Consider the following 20,009-nt stretch of genomic DNA (forward strand, 5'->3'; position numbering starts at 1 on the left):
AAGCAAAGTGCCTGTCGATTGGTAAATATATACGCCCAAGCAAAACTGCACTTTTCCGGCAATTGCTAGATTGCCATTTAAAATAAGATATAAGAACTTATAAGTTCTTAAAATAATTTATAAGCTTTTATGAAGATAAGAGGTATATGACACTATACATAAGCGAACAAGTATAGCTGAGTTGACCAGTTCGATGGCACCAAAGAAAATTCTAATATATTATCCAGATTTCCTGAGGCTCAAAATTTTTCCATCTGTTTATCCTAGTAGCTATTTCAATTTGCTGACTGCAATTCACAAACAGAACGACTTCTGTTTTTGACGGCTAGAAATTACAATGGCTTCCGAGCTGTTGTTGAAGATGATTCCTGTGCAAACTACCATAACTTCAAAACCTTCATCCAATTTCAAACCAACTACAACTCCCCCATTGTATTTTTTGTTTGCATCGCAACACGAGCAGAATCATTGCTCTCTGTTTATCTTCCACAAAAATGGGAAGTCTTCGCTAAAATCAAGAATCTCGCATCTATTCCCATTATGTTCCATATCTTCTTCCAATCCGCCATCCACAAAAGAAGAAGCCATTCTCCAAGCAAAGACTTCACTTTTATCCACCTTAGAGAAACCCCTCAACAACCCGAAACTCGCAGGAAAGCTCAAGAAATTGAAGCAGCCAAGATTACGCGTCGAAATTCCGATAACTGACGACTCACCCGTCTCGCTCTCTCAATTGGCTGTTGAGATATTTGGAAAGATGCCCATTAAAAGAAAAGGCCCTCAAATCCAAAGTCTAATTGTATGGCCAAACCAGAGCTTTACCGAATCTGCCATTAACGCCTTTGATTCTCGCTCCTCTGGCGTTCTTGTCCAAAACGTTGACATTTCATCAATTCTCGACGAGGATGTCCGAACTGTGAATTCGGTTGATGTAGCTGTGTTCATGGCACCCGAGGTTTCTCAATTGGCGGTTATGAAGACAGTTACTGACAGCTTATACCCAAGGCCAGTTGTGATTTTCAACCCCAAGTGGGCATTTGAAGAGGAGATAGGATTCGATGAGCTGAGTGGTTTTGTTGGCTCATTCGAGGTGGTTTATTCGTTTATAGGGTTGGAGGTTAGAGGGATTTTGAGTAAGAGGAAAGGAGTAATCTTTAAGTGTGTGAGTGACGGTGTTTTAAGTGGTGAGAAATGGGATGTTTTGGTTGAGGAAGAGGGTCAGTTGAGAGTTGTCTCGAGGTTCAAAGCACGACCATCTATCACCGAGGTCGAGAATGTTTTGTATAATCTAATGGCTATCAACTCCCCAGTTACAAAATCTGCCAAGTTCTTGAAAAACTTGGTTTCAAATGTAACTGGCAAGAAGTAATCGAAAATGTACAATTGAGAATGCTTGCCGATGATACACATCTTGTTTTTTCTTGGTGTTCTGAGAATTTTCATGATCTTTTTTATAATTCGAAAAATTATGACGAAAGGAAATGTTGCTTGATTGATAACTTAGCTTTTTTTTTTTTGTGATTCATTCTCTCTTCTTCGTCACCTGTCTTCAGTTTCTTTACTCATAAATGCTAAGATATAATAATATCAAGACCTAAGAAAAGGACTGTTTACAGAATTTGATGCCTGCGACTGGGGTTTTTGACAAACACGAATGCACAAGAACTTGAATGTTCCTTCTTAGAATATGTTAAAAATTGAATGAATGCAATATAACAAGAACTTATTAGAAAAGAGATCTCAAAATTTGAATCCTCCTCTCCTCTCTCTCAGAGATCATTAAAGCTATGAAAAACTCTACACGCATTTCCAGCGATCTCATTTACAGGGGTAAAGAGACTAAGAGTGTTTTCTTAGATAAATTTTATCTATGATGCCCTTATACGACAGCCCTTTATGAATTTATCAGAGAAGTCAATATATTTTGTCCATAGGGGCCGCAGCTGTGGAAATGCTATATCCAGCCAAGGCTTCGCTCTGCCATTAAAATGGATGACACCAGCATTAACAGCATCTGTAAAGGTAGTATTTTCCTGGTATCCTAATCCAAGCATGTGCCAGAACGGATCAATAACGTGGACATGACCATGAAAAGCTATTAGACCAGGAGGTAAGGTTCCAAGCTGCCACAAACTTAAATCTGACTTCAAATTCTGCAGTAGTGAGAAAAGGCGTAATCAGAGAATCTAACAGTGTGCATATTTTATTTTGACTACTCCTAAATGAAGAAAGTGTCTCCAGATGTAATCTTAAGATGTTACCTCTTCTAGCCAGTAATGGTATGTCTTACTTATGTTTGTTCGTCTCCAAGCATCTAGATCAAAAATGTTCATGCCATAAGCCCATGCACATTCATTAGGATCAAAGTTCTTCTCTATCATAGGATGAGAAAAGTTCAAATAGCTTTTGAGTTTCTTTGACATCACAAATTTGTCCACTCCTTTACATGTTTCAACCGCTCCATTGACCTTTCCATTCATATCAATGTCCCACAAAGGTGAAAGATCAGTTTGAATCACAATATCGTCATCCAGGAATACTACTTTGTTTAGACTTGGAAACAACTGCAGCAAATTTGTACGCAGCTAATATTAATGTTTTCAAAAACTTTGGAGGGCAATGTGATTTCTAATTTTCAAGACTCACCTCAGGTAAATGTATCCGAATGTGATTCATCAATGAATTGTACTTGGGGCTGAGTGCTTGTAACTTTGCCGCAATAATATATGGTTTTTCAGTATTATTTGCCACAATAGCTGACGAACCGCCCCTAAACTGTGATCGCAATTTTTGATCTTTCTCCATTGCCTCCAGAACCGGGACCTTTCCCTTAGCAAACCAATCAAAATGATGCAAGGCTTTGACCTCTATAATTGCAGGTGTTAGAGGGTGTAGCGAGAACCAAGCCTGCATTGGGTAGTAGGTCTTTCTATCGGTTATTATGTGGAGGACAAATTTTTCCGGGTGCAATGAATTTCGAACAAGTGATGATGCCACAACTGCCGCAGCAATTATATTGTCAGAAGCAAGGACAAAGTGAAAGAACGAGTTATCAACAAGACCAGGTACAAATTCTGCTGAAGGAATCTGGAGTCGAGCATGAGCATTAGTAGAGTGCTCATTTGCTAGTCTTAGAGCAAGGCAATGAAGCTGCTTAGGGATGCTGCTAGAGGCGACGTGGCGATACAGGTATTCCTGAATTTTTGCAGTTCTTGTTCTTTGTTCAAGTAGCGACACCTGTAATAAATATGGAGATCAGTTAATTGTCACTAGCAATAGAGGTAGCTTATTTATGAAGCATCCTCATACTGATAAAGAAAATCATAACTATTTCAAGTAAGTTAATCAGAATAAAGTATTGGTGCATAATACCATAGCTTTGAGTTTAGCAGCAAAAGTCTTAGCATCAGGTCTTTCATCCTTTATTTCTGCTATAAAATCTTCCAGCGTTTGCGGAATTTCTTGTCCTGCTTGTATTTCATTTTCGTTTACGGGTTCTTCCAGTATTTGGTATATTACTTCAGGAACCTGACAAGAACCAAGTATATTTTCACCCTTATAAATCAAATTCAAAGGTGCGAGCAAATAGAGAGATCATTTTTATGTTCCGAATTCAGGGTCACAACTCAATGCTGCCAAGTGCTACAGATTTATAAAGTAATTTCCATGTAATCATCATGTCAAAGTAATTTAATTCACGGATTCACGTACAGTTGATTCAAGTCTTCTTCCCATATTTCTCGGACCTAATTTTTTCCCCAAGCAACCTACATTTAATCAAGACAAGAAAGCAGGATTTATGAGAAAACAAGTAATGGCTGCTAGAATCTGTAGATTGATCATTGATGGTTAAATGAACATCAAGGATCCTGGATATCGAGGACTAGGACAAGAGAGGAGCAATATACTTTAAACTCTGCATCTGTGATTTTTTTTTTTGTTTCTTGGACGTACGTGCTCAAGTTATTATTAATGTGAACATTCACAATTTCAAGAGATCATTTAATCTGTACCTCACCCTTAGAAACATTAAAAAAAAAGTTACAGATTTTTGTAGATATATTGATACCAATTGACATACGTATTGTTGAACACTTGATTTCTCCATCAATGGTATCAACTGCAGTTAACACAAACATGAACCGGAGAAGAAAGGTGAAGAGCAAAAGAGCATAGAAAAGCATTCTATACGACAATCGTCTCGAACCAATCTTCATTTTGATCAACTCCTTAACATTTTTTGCCGGCAACAAAGTAACATGCCTCAAGCTCGGAGATATATGCAGCTGCATTTTCAAGAACACAAAAAAAAAAAAAGAGAGAGAAAGAAATCACAGATTCTAGCTATCAATGATTCATTTGCCTGCTGATAGCCTCTAAATGTTAGCGAGAAAAGCTCTTTTTGTGAGAGTGATTAGGGTTGCTATCCATCACCTAATCTTGCTTAGCATGAAGGTTATATATGTATTGAAGTTCTTGTTTGATTATGTTTTTATTTTCTTAGTCGGGGTTAGTAATATTTTGGAGGGGGAAGAGTAGGAGGAGGTTGTTTGATGGAAAAAGACTGGAGACTGAGAATGTTTTGCATGGTGGCTTGATTTTGAAGAAGGGAAGTTAGAAAAAAGAGACAGAAATATGATTTTTGAATTAAATAGTGTTGCTTCACTTGGCCTCCACATGAAGTGCATATTGAAAATTGTTGTTGTCTTTCGAGCTGTTATTTGACATTAACATAGTTTCTAAATGGAAAATGACTTCTATTTGTCCCTAGTTTCTTATTTTCTTTTAACTACGTAAAAACTGGAGATTTTTTTAAAAAGAAAAAACAATTAGACTCGATAATTTTGGTGAGAGAAAATGAGACTCCGGATTGAATTTATGGTTTATTTAAACCAAAACATATTAAACTTGAGAATTTTTTTTTAGAAACTAATGAAAGATTGTAGTTGTCGTCCTAGTATGCCTATTTGGTCCTCGGATATTGAACCGTGACATAATCCTCTCCATCGAAAAATTTATATTATAATAAGTGAGTGTCACCCAAGTTTGCCCATGGTCTAAATAATCAAATACATCACAATTCCCGAAAAATATAAACTTGAAAAACGTCAAATGATAGAAATCAGATGGTTCTGTTATTTACATTAACCAGCAAATTATAGATACCAACACCGATTTATACCAGTAAACTTCTCCTTCAAGCGCCCCAAAGCCTCTAGATCACAACGGAAACCCACATTCTGAAACTTATGGCGGAGAATAAAAGAATAGCTTCCACGCCTACCAAGAGAGATGTCGTTGAGTGTTACTCAGATGCAAAAGAACTATATCATTAACCTGGTCCAACGATCGACATGTAAGCAAAACAACAGAGAAAACAAGAGGAAGCACACGACTGTATAGTACTTCAAACCGGATTCGAAGAAAAAGAAAGTACCTTAGTCAAACCGGTTAGTTTATGCAAATTTAGTCTCCATTTTCAGGCAATCTATATTATTTACAGGTGTAAATTGGTTATTCTCAGAGTGATCTCTTGTGTTTACAATTAAAAGACGAGCATTTGCCAATGGAGAATCATTGTTCGTATTAAATACACCCCTGCTTTTTTTGGTGGACAATTGAAGTCCATCATGCCCTGCTTCGTCACCAACCTTGTCCACCTTGTTACCCACAATTTCACCAGTGTTTACAGGGTCAAAAGAACCGGAACTGCTCATGCAGGTGCATGCGCCATTCTCGGACCACTGTAGATGCCCATTGATGTTGCACCTGAGGAATGAGAAATGTGGCTTAAAATTTCAGTTTCAGCGAGATAAAGGACGAAAAATGTAGAAAGAAGCGACCGAAGAACCATCACAACATACCTCCCCTGTTGAGATTTGGGAGCTTGAAGATAAAAAAACTGGAACCAAGTCTTTTGGTCTGGCTTCAAGCACACAAATGGGTACTCTTTCAATCTCAACCTCTCCCTCTCCCTCTCCCAAAACGTCATTTGTATTAATATCATCAGCCAACATTGACTGAAAATATATCTGTACAAAGGTAGTACAAGAACACAAGGATGTCACTCATCAAAGTGATCATTAAATGTTACTCAGAACTATCTCAACATTACTGAAATTGTGAAGTACCTCAGATCTAGCCCATAACGGATTCTGGATCTGATGCATTTGAAGCTCGGCTTCACATATATACATCCTACGCCTTTCTTCAGTGATAATATTTCGTTTCATGGCAGTATCCACAATGCTGGAAAATAGAGTATTTTTCTGTTCCATTCTTTCTGGAAAGACTCTACAGCTATCAGAATTTCCATTTTCACCACACATATCAATATTGTCTTCACTCTCCTCGCGATTTTGTTTTTGACAAACATCCCATTTTTGCATTTCCTCCACCACCATCCTTGAATCACCACAGAGATTAGATTCACAAGTGGTGCTTGTGGGCAAACCCCTTGTACCATTTAGAGCAGGAGATATGCGCAGAGCATATTGTATCCGGCAACCAGAAGGAGAGAAAACAAGTAAATAATAGTTTTTTTTCACAGAATCTACATTCATATCATTGCCTTTACAATATTGGAAAGCTGATGCAATCGCTCCAGAGAGTGAATTACACTTACTGAATTTTTCCAACCATTATTTCCGTTCCTTATTCGGCTAACAGCAGAAAGTGTAAGTGGAGAGGGCCAGATGCACAGATGTTTTGTTGAGTCAACACGTAATCCTGAATCAGGTGACCCACGAACTGGAGTGTTTGAAATCAAGCTGGATCCATTATTTTTTACACGATAAGCATCGGCTGATTGAAAACTAACCAATCCGCCAGAAGGAGAAATAACAAAAAGATGGCTTGTCCCTCTTGAGGAACTGATCAAAATGCAATTACTGTTACTACTGAATCTAATATCTTGTATAACCTGAAAAAGTATGAACAAAGAGTCTAATTCACTGCATAGAAGGTTGCATAGATAGAGAATTATAATCCTACTCTTACAGCAATTGTGAAACCACGTTGCAGCCGGTAAAGGTGAACATAAGAAACCCCAGAAGCAGCTCCAGATGATCCTCCTCCAGAAAGTCCAGGCATTATTCGAAAAACATTAATGTTGTGACCTTGGACGGAAGCTGTCACTAAAAGAGTACCGCTGGGATCAAAGCATAATGAAAAGATAGGACTTTTACGTGCCCTAAACTGAGCGATAACAGTTTTCCTAACAAGGTCTCTGACAATTACCTGATAGGGAATTTATGGACTATACTTAGCTCAACATAATATCACACTGCAATCATGGAAGTACAGGCATTAAATGGAGAGCACACAAGAAAAGTCAAACAGAAAACCCGACAGTTTGAACAGGATAAACTTGCGACAAAAAAAACGCCAACTGATGTATGGTAAAATGCACTAGCATTGCAATTTTTTCTAGTAACTATGCATTCGGTCGAGGCAATTCGAGACAGAAAATACCAAATTAAATAAATTAGTTTAGTTACCTTGACAACAACACACAAAATAAATCATATGGCAAAAGTAATGGAACCAAGGAAAATCCAAACACTCGTTTTTTTATAGGTTAGTAATTTGACTAACACATGAGAAGAATGTGGCATACCATGCCAAAGCTGTCTGCGTCGTGGGAAAATCCATTAGCAACACTGTATACCTTTATTCGGGAAGTCTCAGATTGACAATTATTATCTTCAGGTAACAGGTCAGAGTAATACCTCGATAGCTTATTATAACCAAAGTCCCCTAAAGTCAATATACCAGCAGCAAGTTGTTTGCTAGACTCTTTTGCATAACACGCAACTAAGCTTCCATTGGATGTGGGATTGGGGTAGCTGGCTGAGGGATTAAGATTTTGTCGACTAACACGCCCAAATTTTGAAACCTCCACTTGAGTCCCACTATAAGCCATCCAGAGGGGACCAACCGCAAGGGGACCAAAACCTTTATTTCCTGACCCATTACACCCCGTAACAACAGGATTGATAAGGATTGTATACTGTCTCTCTAGTTTAAGAGCATCAAAACAATGTACCTGTAAAACCGGCATATCCCAAACAAGCCCAAATAGCACGTCGCAACATAGTACAGCATAACCCAAGGATTCAAGAAAAGGTAGAACATACCTGAGCTGATTGTAAAACAGCAACAACTCGAGAGCTGCATCGCACCAAATGGACAACTGATCTAAATCTTAAAAGAGGTACATATGATTGAGATCTCAATGAATAAAACCAAACCAAAGTTGAAGCACAACTACTGTTATTTGGCCCAGGACACTGTTGGACAGAGCCGTTGTGAAGAATGCCAGACCTTTCCGGAAAGTTATCATCTCCAGTAAAGGATCCATCAGCACAGATAATCAACAATGGGCGGCTGTCAGAAAATTTATCAGCAGTTTGCTCAGATGAAATTGGTTTTGGTAACATTTGCATGAATGAAACAGGTCCATCATTCCTAGAGACTAGATTGTGCACACAGTCCGCTACTTCAACATCCCAAACCTGAAATCCATAGCCGTACCCTAGCAAGAGAACTTGTAGTGTGATGCCTCTTTCAAGTTCTAATTTGTCAAATCCAGCCCACAAAACCTAAGGTGAATAATTGGGGGTAAAACTAAGTAAGATGCACAAAGGAGTTCCCATCTAAGTGGATCTAACATTTATAGCAATTATAAATAATTTAGGATGAGATGAAAAAGGAAGCTACCATATCATTGCATTAACATTGAACAATTCAATACTACAAATGATGAAGATCGCAATTTTAGGATGCTAGCTAGTAGCTAGAGGTGTCAAACCAGATTAGTGGAGTTGAGATATCATATGGTAATAATAACATCAATAAAAAGTCCCATGCAATCACTCATTGCATTGAAGTTTATTCTGTTTGATTTGAAAACAATTCAAGGACTACTTGCAACCTGTGTGGCTTTTTCTATAAAGCCTAGCCACAGTCTGATTATAAAAGCGAGTGATGCACTATTTAAAATGTTTTTTAACCTGAAGCAGTCATGCTTAGTTCAAAAGGTTTCTTTTTTTCTTTTTTTTTTTGGTCACAAGTAAATGCTAAAATGTTTGAAAAGCTGGGTTTCAATAATTTCAAAAATGTGTAGACTAAACAATGAAATTGTCTGGAACTTGTCCATGTGGTCATATTGATATCACTTAAAAATTACTGGTAGTACCTCTTATAATCTTGTCAAATGCTACCAGCAGCATCACTTTCAACGCACACAATGCAGTGTGAATATAAACTAATATGGTACCTATTTCAAAAATAAAAATTAACACTTAAATGGTAAGAAAAATACCATATGTGATAGATATATCAGCAAAATGGAAACAGAGCTTTTTCAAATTCAAAACATGGTTACTTGGGAGGAATACCAAATCAGAACCAGGTAAAAAAATTCGAGTCTGGGGTCTCAAAAGAAACCAAATCTCCTTAAGTCCACAACACAAGTTGCATAGCTCGAAAGAAGTTTTGGAACACACAAACAAACAGAAAGTCCATGATTTCCATCCCTGGGAATCCCCCAAGATTCAAATTTTGTATTTAATAATGGAGTTACACCACATTAATCAGTGGTGATGGTATGTCAAAAATTCAAATTGTGATCGATTTTAAGGAATCAGGCAACTGGCTTAAGGAAATTTCAGTTGCCAAGAACCAGAGTTATCCTATTTTAAGAACACAATGACCTTTTACTAGAAATTCAGACTCTACAGGAAAAGAATCAGCAATCCAACATATAAGGCATTACACAACAAAAGCTATATTTTCCAACCTTTATCATGCGTATCCAAGGTGAAGAATCAAGAAATGAAAAAGAGGTACTTCAGAATCCCACCTGATCGTGGCTTTTCTCACTGTCCCTCTCCCCGATAGAGGATGTCGCAGACCTCACAGACGCGGCCACATTAGAGGCACCTGAGGAAACATATTTCAGGTAACCCCAAAGAGATTTAAACGATTTAGGAATGATCCCATTATTGCCCTTCCCCGACCGTGGCACCAAAGCTTCCATATCAATTCCAACGCCACCTCTTCTCTGGCCATCATTCTTCATATCAAGGCGGAAAAACCGAAGGAAGAAAGTCCACACAGCAAACTCTAACAGCCCACCAACCACAGCTACTCAGCTCGCTCAACACTCTTACGACCATAACCTCAGCAAACTTGCCTGTTCCTAGCAAAATTAATTAATAGCCCAGTTCAGATCATACATGACCTTAAGTTTACAGGTGTCCGCATCATTAGCTTCCAAGCATGGTTTGCTGTCGCGGTGGCGGTTTCCAGTTACAATGAAACTAACGGTGTTATAAATATATAAAATTAAAAATTTTGAAAAATATTTAAAAATATAAAAATTAAAATAAATATCATTTAAATAAATTATTTGATGTAAATAAAAAATTTAATTTGGTAACGGTTTTATCCAAATAATGCATGTGCTCAAAATTGTATTATTTGTACTACAAAACAAAGATACGACGTGCAATAGGACCTACAATTGCATTATTTGTACCAGAAAGCAAAGATACGTGCATTATTAAATCCGTCGCTGATTCGAATTTGCGACGGTTTTATGAAAATTCGTTGCTAAACATAGCGACGGTTTTGACTCAACCGTCGTCGATTTTAATTTGGCGACGGTTTTATTCAAACCGTCGCTAATTATAGCGACGGTGTTATTAAACCCGTCGCCGATTGAATAAAAACCGTCGCTACATACATAAAACCGTCGCTAATAGCGACAGTTCAAAACAAAACCGTCGCGAATTGCGTTCCGGTTCCACCCCGAGACCTCGTCAAGGTTGCTGACGTTCCGGTTTCGGAACGCCCGTTCCGGCCGTTCCGTACCCATTTCGACGAACCATCTGTCCCAAGCCAATTACAAAAACCATGCAAAACACAACAAAACCAGCGGTTTAATGATACCTGCCTCATCGTCGAGCTCTATTTCTTAATACATCACATTAATCACACACCCAAACCCGGACAATTTCAACAGAATCCAGGATATGTATATAAACAACAACAAAATGCCTCAAAAAAAATATCCCTTGTACATTTCTTTGCCTCTTTACTCGCCTCTTGATTATAAACTAACTGACTAACAAGTTTAATAATTTCAAAATGAGTTAGAGCTTGAACTTCATAATAAAATATCGAATCAAGCTCGAATCTATATATTTTATAAACCAATCGAGTTCAAAATTTAATATCATTCTTACATCCCTGCTACTAATAATGACATAATCAAAATTTTTAAAATGAGGTGAGCCGAACCCGTGGTTTTACCCAATTTAATAGAAACTCCGGCCGAATCATAAATCCTATATGATTTACACATGCTGATTATTTGTATAGATCTATTGACACGATTTCTTCGTTTATACATGTATTGGGTCTAATAATTGACCTTATTAATGGAGCAGCCGTTACGTTTCATTTACATTTTTTTATTGAGTTTAAAAAGATTGAAATTGTACCATTTCATCAGTTATAAATTTTTGAGAAAATGACAAGTTAAATCCTAAGTGATAAAAGTTTTTATTTTGATAATGAATATTCAATTTAATTACATGCTATTGTTCATTGCCATCTTGCACTTGATTACCTATCTCAGTACCCTGCCAATAATAGCGCAATATATTTAATAAAAATAAACCGACAATCATACGCCTCTTTCGAACTGTTACCCGTTTAAGAATCCCTAGATCTGATTGAGATATTATTGTCTACATCCAAATTAACTTGCACCTTTTTCTTTACACCAATCATTTGCGGAGTTCGTTTCTGCGTAAGAAAATGATTGCACGCGAGGCCGAAAGTTTTCTAGACCTGTCCCATAGAATCTCGTGCACGTGACAGAAGTTTCCATTACACTCCAATAAACTACATACCCATATCGCACGTGCCAATCAAATCAGTATGTTCGTCACCTGAATCTCTCGCCATAGGCCGACTCCCGCTTCTTGCCACCATTTGCTGGTTTCTTTGACCCTAGCGAGCATCGCTGCCGTAATCGCCTCAGAGACTTCGAATTTCTGGGGGGCGGGCCAAGGCTAAAGGGTTATTGGGCTGGTGGATCTGTTCGATTGTCGATTGAGATGGAATCGATATTGGCCAGAGCTTTGGAATATACTCTTAAGTATTGGCTGAAGTCATTCAGCAGAGATCAGTTCAAATTGCAGGGGCGCGCCGTCCAGCTATCTAATTTAGGTAAATTCACTGCCGTTGGTTCTAAGATTTGATTTTGATTTCGAGGATTCGGTTGATTTGGATGTGTTTGTTGTAGACATAAATGGAGATGCATTGCATGCCAGTATAGGATTGCCGCCCGCGCTGAATGTCACCACCGCTAAAGTTGGAAAATTGGAGATTATTGTCAGTAACTTCTTGGCTTAATTAATTATTTAACGAATTATTGAATTGATGTTCCACTAAAATTTTTAGCATTGCCACGTGGAGCGATTCAACTGTAAGCACTATAATATAGTGTTGATAATTGGTGAATAACATGGTAATTTGATGTTGTAGCTGCCTTCGGTGAGCAATGTACAAATAGAACCGATTGTGGTACAAATTGACAGGCTTGACCTGGTTTTGGTGGAAAACGAGGATGACATAGATTCATCCAGGGGCTCAAGCAGGTACCTGATAGGATTAAGAAACGTCATTTTGGTTATTCATTTGTTTTTAGTGGGATAGCATAGCTTCACATTGTAATTTCGGATCTTCATGCAGTGCGTCATCCATCAGTGCTGCGAGGGGTAGTGGATATGGATTTGCTGATAAGGTTAATTTCTACATTATGTTGAATGCTTATATACTTTTGCTTTACCATGTTCTGATTAATTGATATAGGTGTTACTCGTGCATTGCCTTGTTCTTAAGAACTTCAAACAGTTTTATGCTATTGGCCATATGTTTTATCTTGTATGTTTGTCAGATTGCAGATGGAATGACTCTGGAAGTGCAGACTGTGAATCTTTTACTCGAGACTCATGGTGGTGCTCGACAGAGAGGGGGAGCAACTTGGTAAAACTATCGCCACTTTTCTAATAAGCTAATCTTTTAATTCTTCAGTGGGGAGCAAGCTGTTGAATAGTAGTTAAAAATCTACTAAAAAACTGCATCAAACAGATGTTCTCTCATTCATATTTTGGATGTGATATTACTGCTTCACGTGGACCTGCTTCCTGTTCAAAAAGCAAATGTGTTTTTGTGGGAATCATTATACTGATGATCTTCAACCATTATAATTTCAGAGTGTAGTGCTAAACCTTGTTAGAGTTCTCTTGAAATTCAGGCAGGGAATACACAATGTGAGAAACTAGGAAAGAAAGTTTTGAACAATATATGCTATCACAAACCAGCTCTATTCAATTTCCAGTTTTGTATCTTGCGGTGTTTATTTCAGAAGTGTGGTGTTAAGAATATATTTCTTAAGTTTGAGTTGATTAGTATTATTTACTGTACAATATGCATCTATTAAAATTAATGGTGGGTTTTAGGAAACATTCTAGTCCGAGTGCTAAAAGGTTTATATCACAATTTTATCAAATTGGCCTTTTAGGGCAGGAAAAATCATTCTCTTTCTTTAATATCTGTAGGTTTAGTATATCCTTGATATATCTTCTGACACATTTTATTCATTGTCAGTAAATATCTTCCAGGGGAAACCAAATGGATGATGCTATAAGATTGGAAAAACCACACTATATCTTAATAGTTAGGTCGAAAAGGGACTCTATTATAGTTGCATGTAGTGAAGACTTATGCATCAGCCCTACCAGGCAGGGATTCTATCATAGTCGCATATAGTGAAGACTTATGCATCAGCCCTACCAGGCTACCCTCCTGGAGTCTCACAAAACAAAAAAAGAGAATCATTTTTTACTCATCTTAATATACTACTGTTGAATTTCTATTTTAGCAACGCCGTTAATTTGAATAAAGATTGAAAGTAACTGAACATTTAGTCATCATAGACTTGAGTAGTTTTCCTGGTTTAAGAGGCTAGAAAACATCAAGAGTTTAGGGTGAAGACCGATAAAAATCTGGGTGATAAATGGTCGCACAAACCATTTTTTTAACACTTTTGTTTCCTAATGCTTTCTATCAATTCAATAGGGCATCTCCCATGGCTTCAATCACCATTCGCAATCTTCTGCTATATACAACAAATGAACACTGGGAGGTCATGATCTAAACTTCCTCTAGAGTTCTACTTTTATACATGTTGCTTTAGGTGCATTTGTATCTGAAATAACTCTTTTAATCATTCAAACATCTTCTCTACCAGGTCGTAAATCTTAAGGAGGCACGAGACTTTTCAAGTGACAAGAAATTCATATATGTATTCAAAGTAAGCATGCCCATTTTATGTATTTCGTTTTTGTTGTTCATTGTATGTGCATTTAAAAACATGTAACACTAAATAAACAGAGTGCGCACAATTTTTTTTGCCTATTTTCAACCTTTTGCCTTAATTGCTTATCTAATAAGCTATTGCCCACTTTGATAAAAGATCTGTCTCTATTTTGAAACATCATGGTCATTTACATGTTATAATATGTGAGAAATAATTCTCTGTTTTTGATTCACAGAAACTTGAATGGGGACATTTATCTATTGATCTCCTGCCTCATCCAGATATGTTTTTGGACGCAAAATTTTCTAACTCCATAGACGAGTCTAATAGGAAGGATGAAGACGGTGCAAAACGAGTATTCTTTGGTGGAGAGCGATTTATCGAGGGCATCTCAGGAGAGGCCCATGTATGCAGATTTAATCATTTCAGTTGATTTCGAAGGAATTCACCTTTTACGAGAAATGAGATTTTGATGTTGAATTTATCATATAGGAAACACTATTATATTCTTTTTGCGGTCACATATGATATACATGTCGGCATTGCAGTGAGCAGAATTATGCTTTCCAAGAATAATCTCATTTTCTGAGCTTAATTGGCTCTTGTCAGATTACAATACAAAGGACGGAACTCAATAGCCCACTAGGGCTTGAAGTCCAACTGCATATTACAGAAGCAGTCTGCCCTTCCTTAAGCGAACCAGGCAAGTGTTGGAGTTTTATGTTCTTTTCGTGCATCCTGAAACTATCTTTTATGTAACTGAGCTTGAACAGGGTTACGAGCTCTTCTCCGTTTCTTTACTGGACTTTATGTTTGTTTAAATAGAGGAGACGTGGATCCAATTGCACAACAAGTATGAATTTTTCCCCACTTGTTCTTTTTTTGAGATTTTTTTTTTAATAAATAACATGTTGATGACACTGTGGGGGATCAACCATGTTGAGGTTTTGAGCTGTATATCCTCTCTCTTGGCAGCGTTCTGCGGAAGCAGCTGGACGTTCTGTGGTCTCGATGGTTGTGGATCACATATTTCTATGCATCAAAGATGCTGGTTAGTTTTCTACCATGCAAAGCATACCTCTTCAATTCTTTTCTTGTGGTTCTCCTTCCAAATGAAGCACCAAGTGTTTGCCGCTCTCCACCAGTTGGTTCAACTCTAAAGTTTTGAATTACATAGCAATTCAACCCCCATGTATTAATCGGGCCACTGGCAGGGGAAGAGTGTCTTCTGACATTCCTTTTGGTCCAAAGACATTTATGTTTCAAGTCTTGGTCTAACAAGTTTGTTTGTCTTACAGAGTTCCAGATAGAACTTTTGATGCAGTCACTGTTTTTTGCTCGGGTATTGTCTTGTGGAACTTGAAAGCTGTGTTCAAATGGGAAAAAGTTACTTTCTTCTGTTACAATTTACTTGCTTGGACAAAATACTGAAGGCTTTATTTCTTCTTGCAGACAAGTGTTTCTGACGGAGAAAATGCCAAGTACCTGACTCGAGTTATGATTGGTGGGTTGTTTTTGAGGTTAGTTGAACCTATGTATCATAGGTCGGGTGCCACGGATGTGTGATGAAACTTCTGATAAAGTTTATAGATCACAAACCACAACAACATGCTCAGTCAGAAAAAAAATTTAATAAAAGAAGAAACAACCTTGATTCTGTGTCAAGTAAATAATTGACACTTTTATTAAACTCCCATGCTATTATGTGTCATCTGATTAGAACCTAAAGCAATCATCTAAATTGCTGACATGCAATCTGATCAATCTAAGCCCACATATGCTTTTAGTGCTTTGTTCAACTTCAAAACAAAGTAGGCTTTATTTACTTCATGAAGTAATTTTCTCAAGTATTGCATGATATCATTTTTATATTCATGGCATCTATAATGTTATTCGTACTATTGACTTCTTATATATGGTTAAATAAAACGCAGAGACACTTTTGCTCGGCCTTCATGCACCTTAGTACAACCGTCAATGGAAACTACTTCAGTTGATGCGTTACATATTCCAGACTTTGGTATACTATGATTTTCAAAATCGTTTTGGAATTTGAAGAATGCTGTTTTTGTGTTTTTTGAAAGTGATTGCGTTCCTTCGCTGGCTGTGCAGGTAAGAACTTCTGTCCCCCGATATATCCTTTGGGAGACCAACTGTGGCAATTGAATTATAGAGTGCCTCTGATAAGCCTCAACTGTCTACAACTCTTGCCCTCCCCAAATCCTCCGATATTTGCTTCAAGAACCGTTATTGACTGTCAGCCACTGATTGTAAGTATCTATCTTACCCTTTCTTTTCATTCATATGTATATCAACTTTCAGACTTCGTTTATTCTAATCTCAATTTAATTCTTACCTCTCACCCATATAATCAGATCCATCTTCAGGAAGAATCCTGTCTGAGGATATTGTCATTTTTGGCTGATGGAATTGTTGTTAATCGTGGAGCTGTGCTGCCAGATTTTTCAATTAAATCCCTTGTGTTTAATCTTAAAGGTTTAGACATTACGGTCCCACTGGAAATAAGAAACCCAGAATACACCTCTAGAATTTGTGACACATCTTTTGAGAGTTCATTTACTGGTGCAAGGCTTCATATTCAAGATCTGATGCTTTCCGAGTCACCTTCCCTTAAACTGAGGTTACTGAACCTTGAGAGAGATCCGGCATGCTTTTGTCTTTGGAAAGGTCAACCAGTTGATGCCAGCCAGAGGAAATTGACTGCTTCAGCTTCTTTGATTTGTTTGGCTTTGGAGACTGACAACAGCTCAATTGGAAGTGACAACTCTCTTCCGGAGTCTCCAGATTTATGGAGATGCCTTGAGATGAAAGATGTTTGTCTTGAGGTAGCTATGGTGACTGCAGATGGAAGCCCTTTAATAAATGTCCCACCTCCAGGAGGGGTTGTTAGATTAGGGGTTGCGTGTCAACAATATTCGTCAAACTCTTCAGTAGAGGAACTATTTTTCGTTCTAGATCTCTACACTTATTTTGGTAGGGTTTGCGAAAGGATAGCTCTGGTAGGGAAAAACCAAAAGTCAAATGGAATAAGAAATGATTCTTTGGGTAGAACTGTGATGGAGAAGGTTGCTGGTGATAGTGCTGTATCTCTAGCTGTTGAGGAACTTCAGCTAAGATTTTTGGAATCTTCTTCTGATATTCCCGTTAAACCTTTAGTTTGTTTTATGGGAGAAAATCTATCCATCAAAGTCGGTCATAGAACATTGGGTGGTGCTAGAGCAATATCATCTACCCTACTGTGGGATAGAGTCAAGGTGGAATGTGCAGGCACTGTGGATAACTTGAGACATGAGAATGGCTCCAATTTAACCTCAGATTTTATTCATCTCGATGAAAATGAATACCATAAGTTACGAGCTGTCTTTTGGGTTCAAAAGAGTACCTCACCTTTTCTGGATATAAACATGGTCCATGTGATTCCATATAGTGCTCAAGATATCGAGTGCCATTCTTTGAATATCTCTGCTTGTGTTGCTGGTGTCCGTCTTGGTGGAGGAATGAATTATACTGAATCTTTGCTTCATAGATTCGGAATTCTTGGGCCAGATGGTGGACCAGGGGAGGATCTTACTAGAGGGCTAGAGAAATTATCCACTGGACCACTGTCAAAGCTTTTCAAAACATCACCTCTTATAATGGATGGGCTTGGAGAGAGTATAAGTAAGTCACTAAGTCAATATTACGTATCAGCTTGTTTTTCCTCTGCTATTCATCTTCAAATTGATTTCTTTTTATTTGGTTTATATTTAGATTCTATTTCAGAAGATGGAGATGACAGTAGCCTTCTTCAGTTGGGTGTACCTGATGATGTGGATTTATCGATACAGTTGAAAGATTGGTTGTTTGCGCTTGAAGATTCACAGGAGATGAGCAATTGGAGGTCTTTCAGTGATTCTGCTGAAAATTCTTTTAGAGAAGAAAGGAGCTGGCATGCAACATTTCAGAGTTTGCATGCCAAAGGAAAAAGCTGTCCAAAGCACGTAGTAGTTGGAAATGGAAAACCAAGTGTAATGCATAAATATCCAATCGAGTCAATCACTGTGAGCACCTTTTCCTTTGCTTAGCTATCTGTGTTGACATTATATGTTTTTTTATATATCGTAATTAAGATCTCGATGGCGAATCTATCCTGATTTTTTAGAGGCTTGTGTATTCTTCTTGCTGATATTGAAATACTTCACTGTGGGTCAACATGCTTGTTCATGCATCCTGTTATGCTTACAAATCAATCATATGTCTTCATAGTTGTAAATGGCTGTTGGATTTTGTAGGGAAAAACCCTTTTTTTAACTCAAAAAATATTTGACGGTGTTAGCTTTTTTCAGATACATACATCTCTTGCTTCGGCCTCGGTGTTGAGGGTTTATCTTTGTTTAGCCAAAAAATGAACCCAACTGTTGGAAATCTCTTTACCAAATTTGCATCACAAGTCATCTCAGGTACCACGTTAAAAATATTTACAGGTTGGCATGGAAGGCTTGCAGATCTTAAAGCCTGTGGCTTTGGAAGGGATCGTGTTGAATGGGATTCCTGAAAAAAGTGTCTTGCCGAATGGTTTAACTGAAACAGAGAAGCCAAATTATGGCAACCATGGCGTCAATGTGGAAGTTGAATTGATGGCTTCTGAAGATGGCGATGGTGCTGAGTCAATGGCCAATTGGATAGTGGAAAGCTTGAAATTCTCAGTGAAAGAACCGGTAAAGAGAATTTAAATTTGTTGTGTCATATCATTTTTTTGCAACTGAAATTAATATGGTGAAACTATTGCACTTCCTAGATTGAGGCCGTAGTGACAAAGGATGAGCTGCAACACTTGGTTCTCCTGTGCAAGTCTGAGGTTGATTCTATGGGTAGAATAGCTGCTGGAGTTTTGCGTATTCTCAAATTAGAAGGATCCATAGGCTCGGCAGCTATCAGCCAACTAAGTAACTTGGGTAATGTAGTCAACATAGCTGGAACTCTAAACCAGTTCTGAGCCGTTTTCTTTTACAGCGCCGGCATAGTCAAGGTTCCTGATTTTTCTTTTTTCCATAACATGCAGGAAGCAAGAATTTTGATCGCATTTTTACTCCTGAGAAATTGAGCAGAGGCTGTAGCCCCAGCAATTTTGGGCTCAGTCCGCCCTGTAATTTCATCCAAGGAAGTGGTGGTTCTGGCTTGGATTCGACAATGGCTTCTCTTGAGGATTCACAATCAAAATGTGCTGCTCTTGCTGCCGAATTAATAAGTAGGTCGGATTCCTCCGCTGAATACATTGATAATATTAAGGAACTAAATCAGAATCTTGAAAGAATGCAGAAATTACTCGAGCAATTAAAAACTCAGCTTTAGTTATTTTGTACGTATAGTATACATATTGGGACGAAGCATCCCTTGACAATTCTTTATTGTACATAGTACACATGCACATGCATATAATATAGTGGTTGTAACATTTTGTGGCTAGGCCAGATTGTATTTTCGAGGAAATTTTGAATTGCTAGTGATGATTGATTTAAGAAGTTTTGATCAGCAAATGTACGAATTCCAGTAATCGTCGTTTACAATATTGACATTATTTCACGAACTAAGTCTGTCTAATGCAAACATT

The 20,009-nt window shown here is 37.8% G+C and overlaps 4 protein-coding genes across 9 annotated transcripts; 2 read left to right on the forward strand and 2 right to left on the reverse strand.

Annotated features, from left to right (window-relative positions):
- The first annotated feature begins 148 nt into the window (after positions 1-148).
- Positions 149-1,503, forward strand: LOC142527158 (uncharacterized). Its single transcript, XM_075631884.1, has one exon. The coding sequence runs from the start codon at positions 338-340 to the stop codon at positions 1,367-1,369; it is 1,032 nt and encodes a 343-aa protein (XP_075487999.1). The 5' UTR covers positions 149-337; the 3' UTR covers positions 1,370-1,503.
- Positions 1,504-1,630: 127 nt separating this feature from the next.
- On the reverse strand, positions 1,631-4,294 carry LOC142527157 (putative galacturonosyltransferase 12). Of its 2 annotated transcripts, none has more exons than XM_075631883.1 (6): positions 4,082-4,294; positions 3,712-3,767; positions 3,373-3,528; positions 2,647-3,237; positions 2,262-2,564; positions 1,631-2,153 (listed from the first exon to the last, which is right to left on the reverse strand). In XM_075631883.1, exons 1-6 carry the CDS (start codon positions 4,290-4,292, stop codon positions 1,869-1,871), a joined length of 1,602 nt encoding a protein of 533 aa, XP_075487998.1. In that variant the 5' UTR covers positions 4,293-4,294; the 3' UTR covers positions 1,631-1,868. The 2 variants fall into 2 exon arrangements, with proteins under 2 accessions (XP_075487998.1, XP_075487997.1); XM_075631882.1 differs by having other exon boundaries at positions 4,070-4,294.
- A 1,144-nt stretch (positions 4,295-5,438) lies between these two features.
- Positions 5,439-10,278, reverse strand: LOC142527992 (autophagy-related protein 18f-like). The gene is given in 8 exon segments (XM_075633022.1): positions 5,439-5,769; positions 5,865-6,032; positions 6,132-6,619; positions 6,622-6,922; positions 7,000-7,239; positions 7,619-8,047; positions 8,139-8,603; positions 9,866-10,278. Coding segments are annotated over 8 exon segments (2,385 nt in total). The 5' UTR covers positions 10,085-10,278; the 3' UTR covers positions 5,439-5,694.
- A 1,614-nt stretch (positions 10,279-11,892) lies between these two features.
- Positions 11,893-19,985, forward strand: LOC142526346 (uncharacterized). Of its 5 annotated transcripts, none has more exons than XM_075630676.1 (20): positions 11,893-12,243; positions 12,320-12,408; positions 12,562-12,674; positions 12,769-12,820; positions 12,974-13,062; positions 14,158-14,224; positions 14,330-14,392; positions 14,634-14,804; positions 15,008-15,101; positions 15,172-15,251; positions 15,374-15,449; positions 15,697-15,740; positions 15,851-15,918; positions 16,333-16,418; positions 16,511-16,668; positions 16,774-18,079; positions 18,182-18,459; positions 18,883-19,116; positions 19,197-19,353; positions 19,461-19,985. In XM_075630676.1, exons 1-20 carry the CDS (start codon positions 12,132-12,134, stop codon positions 19,748-19,750), a joined length of 3,627 nt encoding a protein of 1,208 aa, XP_075486791.1. In that variant the 5' UTR covers positions 11,893-12,131; the 3' UTR covers positions 19,751-19,985. The 5 variants fall into 5 exon arrangements, with proteins under 5 accessions (XP_075486791.1, XP_075486789.1, XP_075486790.1 ...); XM_075630674.1 differs by having other exon boundaries at positions 11,901-12,243; positions 18,170-18,459; XM_075630675.1 differs by having other exon boundaries at positions 11,901-12,243; positions 15,172-15,248; positions 18,170-18,459.
- Positions 19,986-20,009: the final 24 nt, after the last annotated feature.

This window comes from Primulina tabacum, chromosome 15 (assembly GCF_025594145.1).
Source record: "Primulina tabacum isolate GXHZ01 chromosome 15, ASM2559414v2, whole genome shotgun sequence".
NCBI classification, from domain to species: domain Eukaryota; kingdom Viridiplantae; phylum Streptophyta; class Magnoliopsida; order Lamiales; family Gesneriaceae; genus Primulina; species Primulina tabacum.